The 17,689-nt window shown below is 42.5% G+C and overlaps 1 protein-coding gene across 1 annotated transcript in view; it reads right to left on the minus strand.

Moving 5' to 3' along the window:
• Positions 1-15,132, minus strand: part of TSHZ3 (teashirt zinc finger homeobox 3) — an 83,058-nt gene extending 67,926 nt beyond the window's left edge. The window contains exons 1-2 of the mRNA XM_075009038.1: positions 14,827-15,132; positions 13,376-13,886 (exon numbers count right to left, since the gene is read on the minus strand). Coding sequence (XP_074865139.1) covers positions 13,376-13,415 — 40 coding nt within the window. The 5' untranslated portion in view covers positions 13,416-13,886; positions 14,827-15,132. The remainder of the gene's footprint in view (positions 1-13,375; positions 13,887-14,826) is intronic.
• Between the last annotated feature and the right edge of the window lie 2,557 nt (positions 15,133-17,689).

Consider the following 17,689-nt stretch of genomic DNA (forward strand, 5'->3'; position numbering starts at 1 on the left):
AGGGGGGTGGTCATTTCGGAAGGTGCCGTCTCCACAGGTGGCGCATGATTCGAAAAGCTGCACTTTTGAATCGCTGCAGCCGCCATTATGCTAATGAGGTACTGCATATTCATTGCAGCACCTCATTAGCATCTTTCAACCCCGCTCATTAACATGCCCCTTTTAAAAGGACAGGGCCCACGTAGACAGGGTAAATGATTCCTTGATTTGCAGGCTGAATACAATACAAGTTTTTCCTCAACAACTTTGTGAATAATCAGTCAGTGACCCCTTTAACTTTCAAAACACAAAAGGTGTGTCTACACTTGCATTCCTCTTTCAAAAGAGGTATGCAAATGAGGTAAATTGAAAATGCAAATGAGCTATACATTTGCATATTTGGCATCTCATTTGCCTATTCTGATTCCGAAAGAGCTTCTTTTGAAAGAAGAAAGCCGGTGCAGACGCTGCTCTTTCGAAAGTAAACCCATCTTCAAAAGAATCCCTCTTCCCTTTACTTAATGGGAAGAAGGATTCTTTCGAAGATGGGTTTATTTTCAAAAGAGCAGTGTCTGCACTGGCTTTCTTCTTTCAAAAGAAGTGCTTTTGAAATTGAATATGCAAATAAGGTGCCAAATATGCAAATTTATACATATTTGCATTTTTATTTCCATTTATTTAATGGGAAGAAGGATTCTTTCAATGATGGGGTTTACTTTTAAAAGAGCAGTGTCTGCACTGACTTTCTTCTTTCGAAAGAAGCTCTTTTGAAATTAGAATATGCAAATAAGGTGGCCAATATGCAAATTTATACACATTTGCATTTTTATTTGCTTCATTTGCATGCTTCTTTTGACAGAGGAATGCAAGTGTAGATGCACCCAAAGAGCAGGTACTTCAGAATATTTGTGTTGGGTGCACTATTCTCATCCCACTTTTGTGGCATGTGAGTTCATAACATTGTTTTCTTCTTATGCTGGTTAAAGAATAATGAACATATGGGAAGATCTAGTTTGGAAAGGAGCTCGCGAGAAAACTTCTCAGACCAGAAGCTGATTGGAAATGACAGAATTATTGCCTGGCCCCCTCTCCCACTGGCTGAGTTAAGTACAGTGCTGCAGACCTGTTGAGGTTTGCCTACCTGCTTGATGTCAGAAATAGCACAACCCAGGTAGTCACTCTGAGGGATAGTGTATGAGACAACACACTGAAAAAGGTAACCCAAAATGAAAGAGCTGGATGAAAGCTTTAGGACCTCTACTTGGAGAGACGAACAGTACGTGCTAGTCACTGCCAGTGAAGATAGTACTGCTGAAAGAGGCTTAGTGCATGCATGCAGGAGATTTGTGACAGAAAGTTAGAACTCCATGTCAAGCCTTTCATGCAAACAATAAATATTACTTCTGCTCATAATCAGACTTTTCTCCAGCATCGTCTTTGAATGTTGAACCTTTTTCAATTAATTAAAAACTATGCACTGCAGAGTGCATATTTTATCAGCCCTCAGCTGCTTAAGTGTCTAGAAAAGACCAGGCAGTTTTTCTTTTTCCAGGCAACCCAGAGCAAGTACTTGCAAGGGTCATATCTTTTTAATTATCTTTTCTCTCTTTGATTAATTATTCCGTCTGACAATAGCGTGTTTCTAATGCTATTCACCTGCCTTTGATGATTGACAACTTTTCTGTCTGATTCAAAGCAAACAGCTGCTGCCATGATTGCCTAGCAACCAGGATGTGATGGATGAGCCCCAAAGATGGATGGCTGCAATAAATCATGTCTCCAGCTATAAAACTGAAAAAAAAAGGGATAAGAATAAAAGCGAACAAAAAACAAAACAAGGTTTCTCCCCATGAGTGCACTCAGCTCCTTACCAATTACACCTGAAATGGACTTTGTATCTAATAATAGCAAAGTTTTCTAATCAGTAAGAATGCAATGATGCCATTTGTATCAAGGTGTGTTTACAATTGTTCCAGAAAATTGGCACTTGTACTTCCAATTACCTACTATGTTGCACAAATGCAAGGGTAGGAGATCAAAGTTTTGCCTTCTTCTGTGGAAAGCTCTATAGAAAATAATATTATCTTTTTATTGTTTCTGTAACACCGGACTTTAATGAAGTGTATAAATCTGACTCTTCTTTCTTTGTGGCAGCTGAGTAATAATACCCAAAGTAAAATGAAAGGGATTTGTGAAAGGAATAGCAAACAGCAGATCACTGCTAAACTTTTTTTTAAAAACACACACAGCACTAGTGATCATTTTATATGGTATATGTGCTAAGCCATCATGCAATATATTAGATTATTAATTGTTTTTGAAAGTCTCTCCCACTAGATAGGCTTCTTGCAATGAAGCAAAAAGTTCATCTGACTTAACAATGATTCAGATCTGTCATCGACTTTTACAAACTATGGCAAACTAAAACTGATTTCCTTTCATGAAAAGCTATCAAAATCTAACTTCTACTACCATCATTGTTTATTTAATTTCTCCAGCATGTGCCATACAAGACATATGAAATTCACTTAGCAAACTCCAAGACATACATGGCACTGACCTTGAACCACTTGCCCCAAAATGCTTGTGCATGAATGCATGATTATTTTAGGTTTCTATTTTATTCAGTTCTGAAAATTGAGTAACATTGTTGCACTAAGTGCACATTTCATGGTAGTCACTGCTTACAGTTCCAAGTGATTCAAGACCTAATTGCTCATGCAATGCTGCATCCTTAATTTTTCCAGCAGGTTGGGGGCTGTGCCAGTAATTGTAAAAGTACTTCCAAAAAATAAAAAATAAAGAAAAGTGAGGTGCTTATCCTAGCTAAGCATAGACATATCGGCCAGCCCAGGTACCAAATATCTGGAGGCAAACTCTACAGTTTAGAGACTCCCTGAAATGGATGGATGGAAGGGAAAATTGTAAACACTGAAATAATTATTTTACAAGTAAGTGTCTTTCTTCACTGTTGTTGTATTAAAGTGTAGCCAGTTGGTGAAAAGAAGTCATATTGTGTTAATCTTTTCACATGCATATTTTAAAATGTATTTTATACTAGACCTGACAATGTCAGACAACATTTTACTTTAGCAACTACAGTCCTGTTTATATTTTAATGTTATGTACAGTATGTAGTTGTGTTCATGAAAGTCTTGCCTGCATCCTTGCAGTAATCTACAGATTTGTCTAAATTTTTCCCATTGAAACTCTCTCTCACTCACACACCCAAACCCAACCCCTAAAACAACTGTAAGGCACTCCTATAATGACCAGCTAGGATCTGGTAACAAACAATGAGAAAGCAAAGCCATCAATCAAAACGTGCACATCCAGGCCTCCACTCTGTCCCAGCTCATCCAGCTCTCAAGTTACAGCTTTACACAGCAAGTCTAAATAATATTCAAAATGATAAATGGCACTATAAGCCTGATATCCATCATCAATCTTTTTTTAAGGAACATCCATCTTCAATAATGCACGTTTGAATCATGTGAAACTGAGAGCTCCCAGATTCATTTACACAACCCCCAGCAAGCTGGTGCTGCTTGAATGATACGTGTCAGCCAGTTTCTTCCAACTGCCAAACTAAAAAAAAAAAAAAAGAGAGAGAGAGAGAGAAACAGGGAGGGGGAGAATAAAAGCTTAAGAGGTTTCAACAACAGGACTTAGCAGATAATATGAAAGAACATAACCTCCTCAGTCACTCTGCCAATCTACCCCCCCTCACCAAACACACACACACTTTCTGTCTTCCTGTCTCTTTCCCTCTCCCCATATCGCCAGTGCTGTTGTAGCCATGCTGTACTAAGGGGAAAAGACAGCACTGCATAAAACTGTGCTGTCCCCATACACACACACCCCTCCCTCACTGTCTGGCAAGGCCCATTTGATAAATGACACATGTCATTCTGTCAGGAGGAAAGGGTGGGTCAGTGATATATGGCTCTGCTGAAAAGGAAATCGACTGTTTGGCATGGTGTGACTATTCTCCACCAGGATTTAGTTTCAGAACTCTAAAATGAAATCTACGCTGTTTCAAGTGCATGGTTAGGGCAGGCTGACGTGCGGACCAAGGAGCACTTTTGTTTTTTTTATCCTCTCTCTGCCCTTCGGATTTCAAAAAATTGTTCCACTGACTGGAAACTGCAAAAGAACACACATCTATCAAAGTCTTCAATAGTTATGATCCATGATAAAATTTAAATAGGTTGAGGTTTCTATTTTTATTTATTACTGGGGGGAAAAATGGCATGCAGGCTTGACACAAAAGCAAGATAAAAATTAGCATGTTTGAAGTAATCGTCCCACAGCTTGACATCTGCATAGTAAATTTTAAAGGAAAAAAATGTGTCAGGCAGGCTTGAGCTGCTCCCTCCCTCCCCCCCTCTTTCATTAGCTCACTGGCAGGGTGGCACTTCTGAACCTCATTACTGCAAGAGGATTTATGAAGCTGAACCCAATGGCAAAGAAAAGGCATCTGTCAATAATTGTAGGGAGCTGCACTCACAGCTTTGAAATCTCATTAAGTATGCAGTTATCAGGCATAAAGATCAAAAACATTACTCAACTCCGACAGAATCTTATGGAGGAACATTAATTAGCAACAGGCCTACAGTACAAAAAAAAAAAAAAAAAACAGACTTCCTCTCACACCTGCCCAACCCACAAACCAAAAGAAACACTCCCCCTCCCTACAGAAAAAAATAATTCCCAGCATCTGAGACTGATCAAGTACATGAAACAAGAGAGAGAGGGGGAAAAAAAAATCAGTTGAGACAGTCTTGGCGGTGAAGAGAGAAAAGGAAGAAGCTGTCAAAGTTGAGAAGGATGTCAGCACTGGCCCTGATTACAAGGGCCTATACAGTTCCCAGGCCTTTTATCATCCCTGCCATCAAAAACAGACTCTGTGTCACAGATGGATGACTGATGGCTGCCAGTCTTGAACAGCCTCGCCAAGCCTCAGGAGGCCCCTGCTGAGATCTGGCCCCTTCAGCAACAGGCTTGACCTAGCAGGAAAAGGACTTCAGGCACAGAGCCCAGTCCCAGAAATACTCAAAAACAGCACCCTGTTCTTTGCTGTTCTTCCTTTAGAACAATACAATAAGAGGCTGGTTTGGGATTGTTTGTTCAGCTTACAAGTTCAGTGCAATACCTCTTCTCCTCCCTACACAAAAGACTATGATTTGAAAATAACAGGAGTGGAAAATCTTCTTTTCTACTTTGCTTTAGAGTTCACACTCGCAGCCTGATGTATACACTCAATTGTTTAGAAAACACAAGATAGTAAAATATAAATGGGAGGAGGAGAGAGACCTGCTAACATAAAAACAATACCAAGAGATCTTTGCAGCATTAAATATAGCATACAACTAATCAACAACTATGACAATATTAACATTTCTTGTTTTAGTGATATCTCATTGTATATCTCATTCTAGATCTTTTTCCCCACTTGCCGCCTATCAAAAATTGTCAAGTAATAATTCAAAGCTATTTCTAAAAAAAGAGAAGAAAAAAAAAATCATCCCCACTTGGACCTACGCTCAAACAAGTCCCACACTAGTTACTTGCTAAGCTTCAGACATTTTCATATTTCCCACCATTCTCCACTACAAGAAAGTATTCAACTGATAACTGCTCTACTTCTATGTAACTTACTATGTATTTTATTTAAATACAAAATACAAATTTCTCCCGTATTTCATCAGCTACATGGTGATATTTGCATGTCACTTGCAACATCTACAAAGACTGGCTTCTTAACTAATTATATCTTTAATGGATTATAGTGTCAAATCTACATACACACAACTAGCTGAGATTCTCCGCCAGTTAGAGACTTTCCCATTTCCAAAATCCATTCATTTAAAAATTAATGTCATTTTAATAAAAGTGTCACCTTTGACAAAAAAAGGAACAGAAAGTTTAGCTTTAAACAAGATTTTAAAAAGGAATTTTACTTAGCCCGTTACAATAAGGTGTTTATATTTTTTCATATGCTTACCATATTACTTTTATTATGTGTAACATCAAAGTGATTATAGCAATTACATCTAACAGAATTAATTATAGAACATCCCATCATTCCTGAATACATAATGCATTAGAGGTAAGCCAAAGAAAGAAAACATCTTGAATGTAGTAACTATTGTTGGAATAAATTTCTCCCGAAGCATAAATGCAAAACTAAATTCAAAAATTTAAGAAACAGAGGGGCAAAGATGTTTAAAAGGTTAACTCCTCACATGTGCATGTAAAATCAAATATATTTTTAAAATAGAGAAAGTGGTCTGCTTAAAGCTGAACTAGCACAAATAACCATGTAAAATCCATTAAAGAATTTTTTCACACAAAAAATAGAAACTAGCCAATCCACCTAACAAATGTGTTAGTACATAAAGACAAGAGTGTGTGGGAGAAAGAGTTACAAGCCTTTACGTATGCAAAATAAATTCACTCAAAGCTTCATTAATATTAATTTAAATTCAGAACCCATTTACATTAAATTGTTCATTAAAAATTGCCTATTTTATGCAACATGCATTCCACAAAGAACACATAAGAAACTGAAACACAGGGCTCAATTTAATGATGGAAATGAATATCAAAAGTAAATGAATTTCAGTCACTCCAAACGTATAATAAAACAGGTCTCTCTTCTACATAAACTTGTTAAGTTTGGCGGGGAGTTTGGTACTGGGGCATGAAAATTGTATTACGTTCCCCCACAAGAAGCTTATGGAGTCGTCCTTTTGACCTCCCTACCTTAATACAGTCTTGCTAAAACAAGAATTATTCATGGCCAGCACATAACAATCACCTCCACAAAAATGTTTGTTTATTGTGAATGTGCTTAATTATGTGAAAGATAAGAAGTTTACTCTAAACAATGTCAAATATACTCTAACTGCTTTAAAAAAAAAAGGAATCCCAATCCGACAAGAAGGGAAGCTGAGTGGTAATGTAGACTAAGAATGGAGAGTTCTTCATTTGGTAAACTCTCACACCAACAAATATAGTGAATTTAACCGATTCCTACACAGCTGTTCTGGATGAAGAAAAGAGAGTCATAGTTAATAACATATGTCCTGACGTTATGAATTAATAATTTATAATTAAGCACAAACACAAAGTTGGATTATTCTTGAAGAGACACACCTTTACTGTTTGAGCAAACAAGATAACTGAATTGGAAAAAGCTTTCAGGTATTCTATGACCTTTGGTGATTTCTCCCCCTTCCCCCCCCAGCATAGATATACACAACTGATTGTAACCATAAAGATGGAAATTATTTCAAGAAAACAATGACAAGTGTTTAAATTCTGTAGACTATTAAATACTGATGGACTATCTGTTGGTTAAAAATGTCTTTCAGTAGTAATATTGGGAAAATTATGGGGAAAAAGTCTTACAGCCTTTGTAACAACAAACCCTTTACCTAAACCATTACAGTTTTTTCATGTAAATGGTCAGAAACAATTTCAAGCACTTATAATGTTCTAATCTGCATTACTATTCTTAAAAAACTACAATACAGTCTGCTCATGGGTGATGCGTTCAATTCTTTGAACCAATTTCTGATGTTATTTATTAGTAACATCGAAATCCAGGAAAAACTAACTGAGTAAATGTTTCCAGTTCTCATGCCTTAGGTAATGACACACAAAAAAGAAACACATCCATTGTTTAGGGATTTTTAAAATTAATTTAATGACTAACTGCAAATGCTGGAAACTAGAATTAATCTGTCTGGATAAAAAAAGGCTTACAGACATTTAAATGCATGTATCGGGACACTTTATCAACCTAACATAAAATTGTCATCTTATCTTATTATATGACTATTTTATGCATGTGTCAAAGAATTTAAAAATGAATGCCTGTCTATTCAGTCTAATTACAACTGCATATTATCTGTCTGGATGTACTAGTCCATATCATTGTTACTAAATACAATATATTGTACTCCCCCTTTCATTTTTAACTTCAAGCACATAAACCACAATTTGGGGTGTAACTGAATTAAAAAAAAAAAAATCCCAGTCTTGAACACCTGAGTATCATTTACTAAACAGCCCATCTCCAGCAATTTACAGATAAAACAGGATTGTACTACATATATTATTTTCAGTATTATGTATATGTACATGTGTGCATGCAAACACTCACACTCCTACTTTGCAATATAGTATTTTAGGCATTTTTACAGTTAACTGAGTAGCTGTGTCATGAAATGGGGCTGTATTCAAATTTGGATGAGCTGAGAAACAGTCAAGACATTGGTGTAAAATATAGGCTACTAGATAGATGGTAAGGCTAGCTAGTTACAAGGTTTGTACAGAAAGCTACTTGTGAGGCTATTTGATGCTATAGTAAATGATTTCTTTTCACCCATTTAACACTATACTTTAAAATTTACCATGCACCTTACCCTGAAGGAGATCTTTTCTACACTTTAGGTTACACTAATCCTGGAAATAGCATTGACAAAAAGGAACCACTCTAATCCTGCTAACTCACCCTAGCTTCACTGCATTTCCCATAACCCTGCAGCAGTCACAATTCATTCTAATCACTTTACAAAACAATCTTTAGTAAAAAGAGGAAAAATGCAGACTTGTGAGCCAATTTAAGAAATAACTGCTGATACATCAGTTATTGACTATTTCACTCCTGCTCATGATAGCGCTCAAGGCAAAACTGAGAACAAAATGACAACATCAACCGCATGCAATAAACTGTGGCCCAGGAGAGCACTGAAGCCCTAATTGACAGCTGTCAAGCTAATGGGAGCAATGGCAGCTGATTCTCGAAAATTCTGTTTTCCAGCAGGATATTCTGTGGAATCTATCAGGCCTTTTTACATTTATACCCTGTTTTCTTTTTGCATTGTTCCTCATACTTTGCAGAAAAAAAGCAGAGGACAGCCATAACTAATCATTTTGTCAGCTTGCTGCTAGGAACAATCTCTGTCCAACAGAAAAATATGTGGCAGGTTTGGAGGCAAGTAACATACCAAAGGCTGACACTGCAAGTACCTTTATAGGTAGTCTACTATATCGCTCCATATACTTTAGGGGCTATGTATTTAGTTGCAGGGTATTTATGTAGCTTCAAGCAATTTTCATGAATTAAGGAATGCGTTCAACTTCCTGAACTCACATCTGCATGTCTAGAATTCTGTCTAAAGACCCCTGTGTCATATCTCAACAAAATATTTGCAAAACAATTTGGCCTGATTTTCAAAGCTGCTGAGAACCCACAAACATCACTAAAGGCAATGGAAATAAGAGATGCTCGGCACCTTTGAAAATCAATCGATCGGTTATATGAAAGTGTTCACATTGACAGTGTGTGCCTGTTCAGAGTGGAAGCACTAAGGTTGGGTTTAGACAGCTAAATACAGAATAGAACGTGTGTAGATTATCCCTACTGTTCAGAACACATTTTAGTAGAAAAAAAATCACAGCCCCCAACTACAGAGGTTTCAAGAACAGCATTACTGTGTGGGCCTGAAACCAGTAACTGTTTCATTCAATAATAATAAAAATATGTAAATGAGTTTCCAACAAATTGTTGCCGTTTCCAGTCCTTCTAAAAAGCAATAGTGGAAGGTAGACAGAATGTGTATTAAGTCCCTTCAGTCAATGAGAACTACAACCGTATTTTCTCAATCTTTTAAATAGATGTGCTTGGTTTAAAAAAAAAAAAAAAGGAAAGTGAAAGCTATAATTTAAAGATAGATAATTATTGTTTGCATGAACTAGACTGGCCTCCATTAGTATAGTATGTCTTAGCTCTCCTACACAGTAGCCTTTAACTAATAAGTGTTTTTCTCTCTAACTTAAATGGCAAAAGTCACTGGAACAGCAAATGGAATTTAGATCTTCCCCTTGCATTAACAAGTGTAGTTAAAAACTATGATCCTCTGACATTTTCCCCTAGTTTGTCCATGAGAATCATCTGACTTAAAGCAAACAAACTGAAACTTTCATTTTTAGCAATTCTTGATTCTTAGAGACAGCTTTAGTCTTCAACAGTGTGGTGTTAACACTTGGGCTAGACATAAAGAATTTGTGCACCTGTCTGTTATGTCTGCAAGCTCTGTGCTGCTGAGAGTTCTTTGTTGTTGTTATTCTACTCCAGACCATTAAAAGGGCCCTAATTCCTATGACATGATTATCCAGGTACCAAAGCCCATTTGTCACCTGCAGCAGAAAATTGAGTTAATGCACAACTAAAGGCAACCAGGACTGTGTAATATCAACTTGATTACATCAAACTAGCTGCAAACCTAATTCTGCTGGATGACACTGCGTGGAGCTTGTCATCTCCAATCATTAAAGCTGTCAGGAATCCATCAGGTTTACAGCTAATTAGGTGAACACTAATGAAGCTGGCAAAACAACTTTTCTTTTTTTATGGCTGAGCGGACCTTTCAGTATGGAGAAAAAAAAATCTCGAGTATTCTCAAGGTTGCTGGGGACTGGATTTCCTGAGTTACCAATCAGCAGACATCTTTAATTTCCCCTCTTCACCCCCATCCTCCCAGTCTTTTTTATTATTATTTTATTTTTGGTCTACCAGTACAAAGCAATCAATTTGTCATCACTCTCAGTATGCCACAAAAACAGTCATGAACCTTATAACTTGCAGCTGTGAAGCCAAAAGAAGCAGGGGCGGGGGGGAGAAATGAGAAGTTTCTTTTGCCTCATAATAATAATTTTAAAAAAATCCTCACACAGCTTACTTATTTATCTTCATGCACTTAACAGCATAAATGTTTTGGTGTTCCCCCCCTCCGCCACTCTTCTTAAATAAGTAGCCCTTCAGTCATTCTACATCCCCCATATCCATTAGGCAGAGGCATTTTGATAAAGTAAAGCCAAAGCTAGTGTATGGGAAAGAATGAAAGCACTCACTCTGCCAACTTCTGATTGACCATTAAGCTATTGATGAATGTGCCTGTCAGGAGAGAGACAATTAAATCAAATATGAAACAAAGTCGTTTTGACGGGTCATTTTGATAGAGCAAAACCATTCTTCCATCTCCTATTAGTCCTGCAGTCAAGTTTTTTGTAATGACTATTTCTTAACCTGCTATTTCTGAGCTGTTTTTTAAAAAAAAGTGTAAAAAATGCTTTGCCTATGCTGCTAATAGGAAAAATAATATTTCCAGTCTGATTAATAAAACAGCATTTATCAGGAAGCAATTATAATAATAAAATTTTTATCTGACAACCTAAAAGCTAAAAATGTAAAGATTACACTTTTACAAAATGCAAAAGATATATATCATACATCACAGCTAGCTCACTTAAACCAGAAAGAGAGTACTTCAAAACGTATGAGTTCACCTGGGAAAGATTCTCCTACTGTCTGAACAAAGTCTAACCTATAGCTCACCTCTCTGAAGAACGTGACCAACTTTTCTGAAAACCAAATTGTTCAAAAATTAAATTGAATTTTGAAGCTTTTTCAAATTATGTTGCAGGACAAAGCTCTGTCACTCTCTGATTACACTAACCAGAAATGCAACATATTAAAGGGAATTATTTAGTTAAAATGTTTGTACAGTATATTACCTCATTGCACTTCAAATCATTTCAAAGGTCAGGATGAAGACTAAAACTACAAAATCTGCTGTGAACTAGTTTCTTCCATTACAAAAACAAAAAATGTGTGTTAAACTTAAGTATACACTAACAGTGGAGAGAAAATGTTCAAACAGCTCTGTACATTATGTTATTCACTGTGTTGGTTGCTACTTACCAACTTCAAATCATACCACTTCAAGAGCTTATGCCCTGGCAAATTTTAATTCATTTTTTTCTAACAGTGCTCTTGTAAGCAGCAGGATTACAGTTCTTTAAGTTTTAGTAGGTACCACAGAATGGACTAATTAAAAATACTACTACACTCAATTGGAAAATTATTACATTGATGTGTACCACACATATCAATTCCTCCTAAAGAATGCACCAATTCTTCATTTCTACACTTAATTACTGATCCCTACAACAGCTAACCCTTCCTAAAGAAGAGTGTATCTCTCTCTTTCCACCCATTCAGTTCAAGTACCATCCATATTAAAATGCTGTGTGATTATGTCACAAAACTAACCAGAAGTTCCTGAAGTTGCACTGACATGGAGCTGACAGGCCATATATGACATCACTGAGTCTGGCGTTACCATGGCAAGTGATTTATTGATGTTTATCGGGAATGAATAGATCAAAGGCAGCCAGATGACAGGCAATCAATCAGCCATCAAATCAAGGATGGCAACAGGCCAAGGAAACCTTTTTCCATCCTACATACCTCCATTACTGTAAAATTATGTTTTTATTGGGATTTTCCCCCACCTCTCCACCTCCAATCTGGCTTTTCCAGAAAACGCTTCTCAAGTTTAACAGGAGTTGACGTTCAAGGCACAAAGCAAGAAAACAAAATCCACAAAGGTAAAGCCAGAAAAGATTTCTTTTCTCCCCCCGCCCCCACACTTTTTTTCCTTTTTTTTAAAAGAAGAGGGATAACATAAACCAAGCATAAAAAAAACTGGCTAGTCATCATACAATACACAAGATCCCTTTGGAGCTTCCCAGCTTGGGCTCATAAATGAAAAATGAATTGGATTAAGGGGAGAGGTTGCCAAAGAAAGTGACCAACCAGGCAGATCTGCTGGTCCAGTGGAGGTGTCTTCCCTGCAGTACAAGTGGAAGAGGCAGAAAGATAAACTTGGGGAAGAGGACTGTTGTCTGGACTGATCTTAAAGCAACACTGCCAGCCTGGCATATCGCTCTGTGCCAGTAACCATACATGCCTACAAATATATATACAGACACACACACACACACACACACACACACACACCCTACCCCTGCTTCCAAATCAATTATCAATGCCTTTCATAAACTGTTTGTGAGAGAGCGAAAGATGGGGATGGAGAGCTATGGGGAAGTAAGGGAAGAAAATCAGAGCAGTGCCAAAGCAGGAATTGGAAATGAGCAACATTGGCTTCTCTTTCCCTGGAGTCACACACATCTATTCAACATGCATTATATCCCCTCCTTTCCCTCCAGCGTTGGCCCCAAGGCAGAGGAATGGCAGAGAGAAGGGGAAGGGGGGGGAGAGCTGGGACTAAACCGAAAGTAGGAAAAAAGCTACCATGCCCTCCTGCCCCCAGGGGGGAAACATCCCTCAGCCGCAGTGGCGTGTCTGCCTGCCCAAGTTTCCTGGGCACAGCCCCAGGCGCGCCGCGTGCAATCCAGGGCAGGCAGGGAGGCGGCAGGGGCGCTCCGCGCCAGCCCAACGCGCTCTGCCCGCCCGAGAGCAGTTACGAAAGAGCCAGAGAGAGGAGAAACAAACCGCCGGGGAAGGCATCCCGCGTACCTGCTGCGCGCCGGGGCGCTTGCTGCTTCCTCCTCGGCATGCTGAGCTCCTGCCGCCGCCGCGGGTGCCAGCAGGGGGTGGGCTTCTTCGGGGCGGGGGTGGGAAGAGTTGCTTCAGCCCCGGAGATCCGGCGAGCGGCTCCAGGCTCGGCTGGAGGGCTGGCGGGCGGTGCGGCTGTGCATGCACAGAGCCGGCGAGGCGGCGGCGGCGCGCAGGGGGAGGGCAGCCCCGCAGCCGCGGGCAGGCGCGGGGGGAAGTTTGACAAATCGCCCCGGAGCCCGGCGGCGGGGAAGCCCCCCGAGGAGGGGTGCGCGCAGGAGGGCCGGGGAGCGCCCGCCGTCCGCTCCGCCCCGCCGCGCACGCCCGCTGCCTGGCCGGCCCCGGAGATCACGGCATAAAGAAGGGGGGGTCGCTGGTGGCAGGAGGCGGCGGAGCTTCAGGCTGCACTCCGGGCTCCCGGGCTCCGGCTCCTGGCTCGGCGCTGGAGCGGCGGCGGCGGCAACAGGCGAAGCTTGAAGGGAAACGAGATGATCGCAGTGTCACTCCAACTAGTCGGCGGAGAGCGAGCGAGCGAGCGAGCGGGGCCCCGCGCTCCCACCGCCCCCCGGCCCGCGCCTCAACTCTGCGCAGCGCGCTGCAGGCGCAGCCGGAGGGACTGGCTGCCGGGGAGCACCCCCGCTGCCCTCCCCCGCCGTGACCCTTCGTCTGGCTGCCTCCTAACTTCGCCAGCCAGACCCCGCGGGATCCACGCTCCTGTGCCGCCCCCAGCTCGGCTGCCGGGAGATCCCCCCGCAGCGAGAAGGACTCCCCAGCCCAAATCCTCCCCGGGGCCCTCGCTTCGCCGCCCCCTGCCGGAGCTGCCCCTTGCAAACGGGGGTACCCATCTGCTGCCCGGGCAAGGGGCGCTGCCCACCGCGGCCAAAGACACGGCCACCCGTGACCCGTCCATGCCCCCTCCCCTGGCGAGCCCACCTCCCAGCCCAGCCCCGGCCCCGCCACCCCCAGGCCCGTGGGGAGAAATGGGGCACCCCGCTGCCCCCATTTGAGCCCCGCTAACGAGGCGGGGATGGGGGGTGGTGCAATTGCCCCGTTCCGGCTCCCACCCACCTAAGCACCTGGAGCCTCTCTCCATAGAGGCCTGATGTGCCGAGGCAGGTCGGCTCCCTGCGAGCTGACAGCAGATCAGTCACGGGGAGACAGGAGCCAGCCAGCCCGGCGTGACTCGGGCAGGAGCAGCCTGGGGGCAAGGGGGACCCACCGGCCGCTGGGGGGGGGGTCGGAGGGGGGAGAGAGCCGATGTGCTTGGGGGATCGTCCTGCTTTTCTCTTCCACCCCCTCGTTGCGGGCGGCCCGGAGCGTTAAGTTCGGTCCTCCCCCCTGCCCCCTCCGGTGCAGTTAAAAAATACAACCCATCACCAACCTCCCGCCTCCCGCCCTCCTCCCCAACTTACCGACGCGCCCCGGGTCTGGGGAGCTCGCCGGCTGCAGCGGCCGCGGCGAACGCCCATCCAGCGCCCCGCCTGGCACCGCGCACACCTTGCTGGGCCCCCGAGCAGCGAGCAAACTCCACTTTGCGCCTCTCCGGCTGGCTCTGGGCGCGTCTCACCGAGTAGCTCCGGCGGGCGGTAATGCCTCGGGGTCTCTTCTCGCCGCCGCCGCCGCCGTGCCCCGCGCCGCCGGCGGTGGGGAGACGGGGCAGCGCCGGCGGGCCCCCCGGGCCCCCCCCTCCCTTCGCCGCCCCGCGCGCTCCCAAACTCTCCCTTCAAGACTACTTTTGGCGGCGGGCGGGGGAGGGGCGGGTTCCTAGTTCATCGGCGAAATCCCGGGTCTAGCGAGCGCCGGCGAATCGATGCGGTGCGCGTTTGATTGCGTACTCCTGGGTTGCGATAATGTACATCAGAGGAAGAGGGATGGACTCGCAGGGTGTTTCAAGTGCTTTGCGAACCGGGCTCAGAAGCTGCCAAACACCTTCGTGGCTGCCAGCTGCAACCCCCGCCCCCCACCACCACCACCACAACCCCTCGCCTCGCTTTGTGTGGCTGATAGATATTTAATGACAGCTACAGCAAATCACAGACCATCGTCTTAGTCCCAAGATGCTGCCTGTACTTCAGAGAAGTGAAGCAAACACCAGTAGCAAATAATTTTCCTCCTCTCTGTCTCTCTCTCTCTCTCCCCTTTTTCCACGGGGCGGGGGGGGAGAAGGATGATCTCACTTTTACGGTAAGATCAGAACATCTCCACTCGCCCCCATTCTTCGAGATTTGGGATCCTTCCAAATACCTTACTCAGTGCAGATGTTGCTGCGTCTTCTCATCTTGCAAAGCCGGCTTGGCGTTCCCTTTGCTCTTCCTTCCTCTCTCCAAGTTGCAGGAAATTCAGATACTTGACCTGAAAGGGCGGAGAAGTTTTCGGGAGGGGAGGGAGGGGCTTTTTGGTATTATTAGTGGTAGTATTTTTTTTTTAAAAAAGTCGATCTTTAGGATGAAAAAAATCGCAGCCGCCTAAAGTGCCCGGAAAATTGCTACTGTTGGGGGGAAAAACGAAACATGTCTTGCCACCGAGAAAATGGTGAGTTGTCAAACGCCGCTTGCGCTGCCAAATTCGCTCAGCTCCATTTCATTGACATTTGCTGGTTGCTTCTCTGCTCTAGTATCTGACCACAGAAACAAGGATCAGAGCTGCTGAGGAGGCTACACGGACACGTTCCCCCTCCCTCCCTCCCTCCCCAAAACCCGCGTGTGTGTGCGTGTGGCTGGCTGCGTTGTTTGCACCAGAAATGAGCGACTTTCACTGAATCGGGATGTTTTTAGCCCAGTCTCTCTCGCGCGCTCGCTCTTCACTCCCTCCCCACCCCCTTTGCTGCTATGGTATTGCATGCCGTTAGATCCGCCCTAACATCTGTCCGTCTAACCATTGGCGCATCCATCAGTGTCACTCTGACTGCACATTGCAACGACAACACATCAGACATAACATAGACTGTGATTCAATACAAATAACTAACATGCTAAATAACTTAACCAGGAAGGAGGGGATCAGCCGCAGCCTAAGTATTTACAAATGTTCGACAGGCTCGGGAAACATAATGGACTAGGCTTTAATTAATAACTCTTTCTTCCCTTCCCCCTCAACCCCCCCCCCCGAAATACAACAGAGGAAATAGAAAACTAAATAGTTTAGCGTAATCCTAAAGGATACATAATTGCCAAAGGCAATGGAGAATGGACAGGATCAGCGTGTTAAAGCGCTCAGACCAGATGCAGTCTCTGTTTCTTCAGGCGAAACCGCTAAATCTGCATCAAATAAAAAACAGCTATTGAGTAATGTACAAAGTGCAGTTTTAAAAGACTGCTAGCCAAGGCGGGTGAAGTTCTGCAACAGACTCTGTATAACATGGGGTATTGCACTTAGTTTTGAAACACGAGATGCTAAGAAACTTTCACAGCCACTACTGAATGAAAGGAAGTATAACAAAACTTTGACTCCTTCAGTAATGGTCAAAACAAAACTCAAGACGAGAACTGCTTCAGGTATGGAATTAAACTGTGCTAGAAATATACACTAATGTACAAGTAGTAGAATGTGTACAATTACTTCAGACACTCACATACTATTTCTAGATGTAAGAAAGCAGGTACATATCTGCAGCTTGCACCTGAACGTCTATTACTTAACTCCAGAGCTTCTTAAGCAAAGTTCTGTACCAGTCAATCATTATTTTCCGCAAGTCTAAGGAGTTTTTCCTCGAGTCTGCTCCGCTTTCAACACACCTTATGTTACCCATAAGATGCATGAGCCAGTATAACTTTATTGCTTGACTACACCGTGCACAGCATAGAACGGTGGATCAAGGATTCAAGGAAGCTTATACGAGGGGAAAGGGTTAAAGGTGTTTTTATGCGTTGCGGTTCTGCAAGTTCGCAAATATCTTTAACTATCAAGACTTTGTCTAGATTCATGTATGTGCTGACATTTTCCTGTTCAGTTTTTAATCTATCTATCTATCTATCTAGACACAGGTATGCATTTATTAATTTTGTGGCAAATAGCTATTAAAGAGTAGCTTTCATTCATGTACGCAGAGATAAGTACTTGGAAGTGCTAGCAGATTGCAACAGCAGCTTAACGATATCACTAAGAGACATTTGTAAGAAAACCATAAAAGCTACACATTAAAACATTCATTTTGGCTTTAGAAGGGTCAACAACAATTTATGAGAGGTAGTAATCTAGTAATATTGCACCGTTTTGAGAGCAGCCCTTTTTAATGGGGGAAGCTAAACTTTCTGTAAACACTAATTGGTTGACTTT

The sequence above is a fragment of the Carettochelys insculpta genome, chromosome 14 (genome assembly GCF_033958435.1).
Source record: "Carettochelys insculpta isolate YL-2023 chromosome 14, ASM3395843v1, whole genome shotgun sequence".
Classification (NCBI taxonomy): domain Eukaryota; kingdom Metazoa; phylum Chordata; order Testudines; family Carettochelyidae; genus Carettochelys; species Carettochelys insculpta.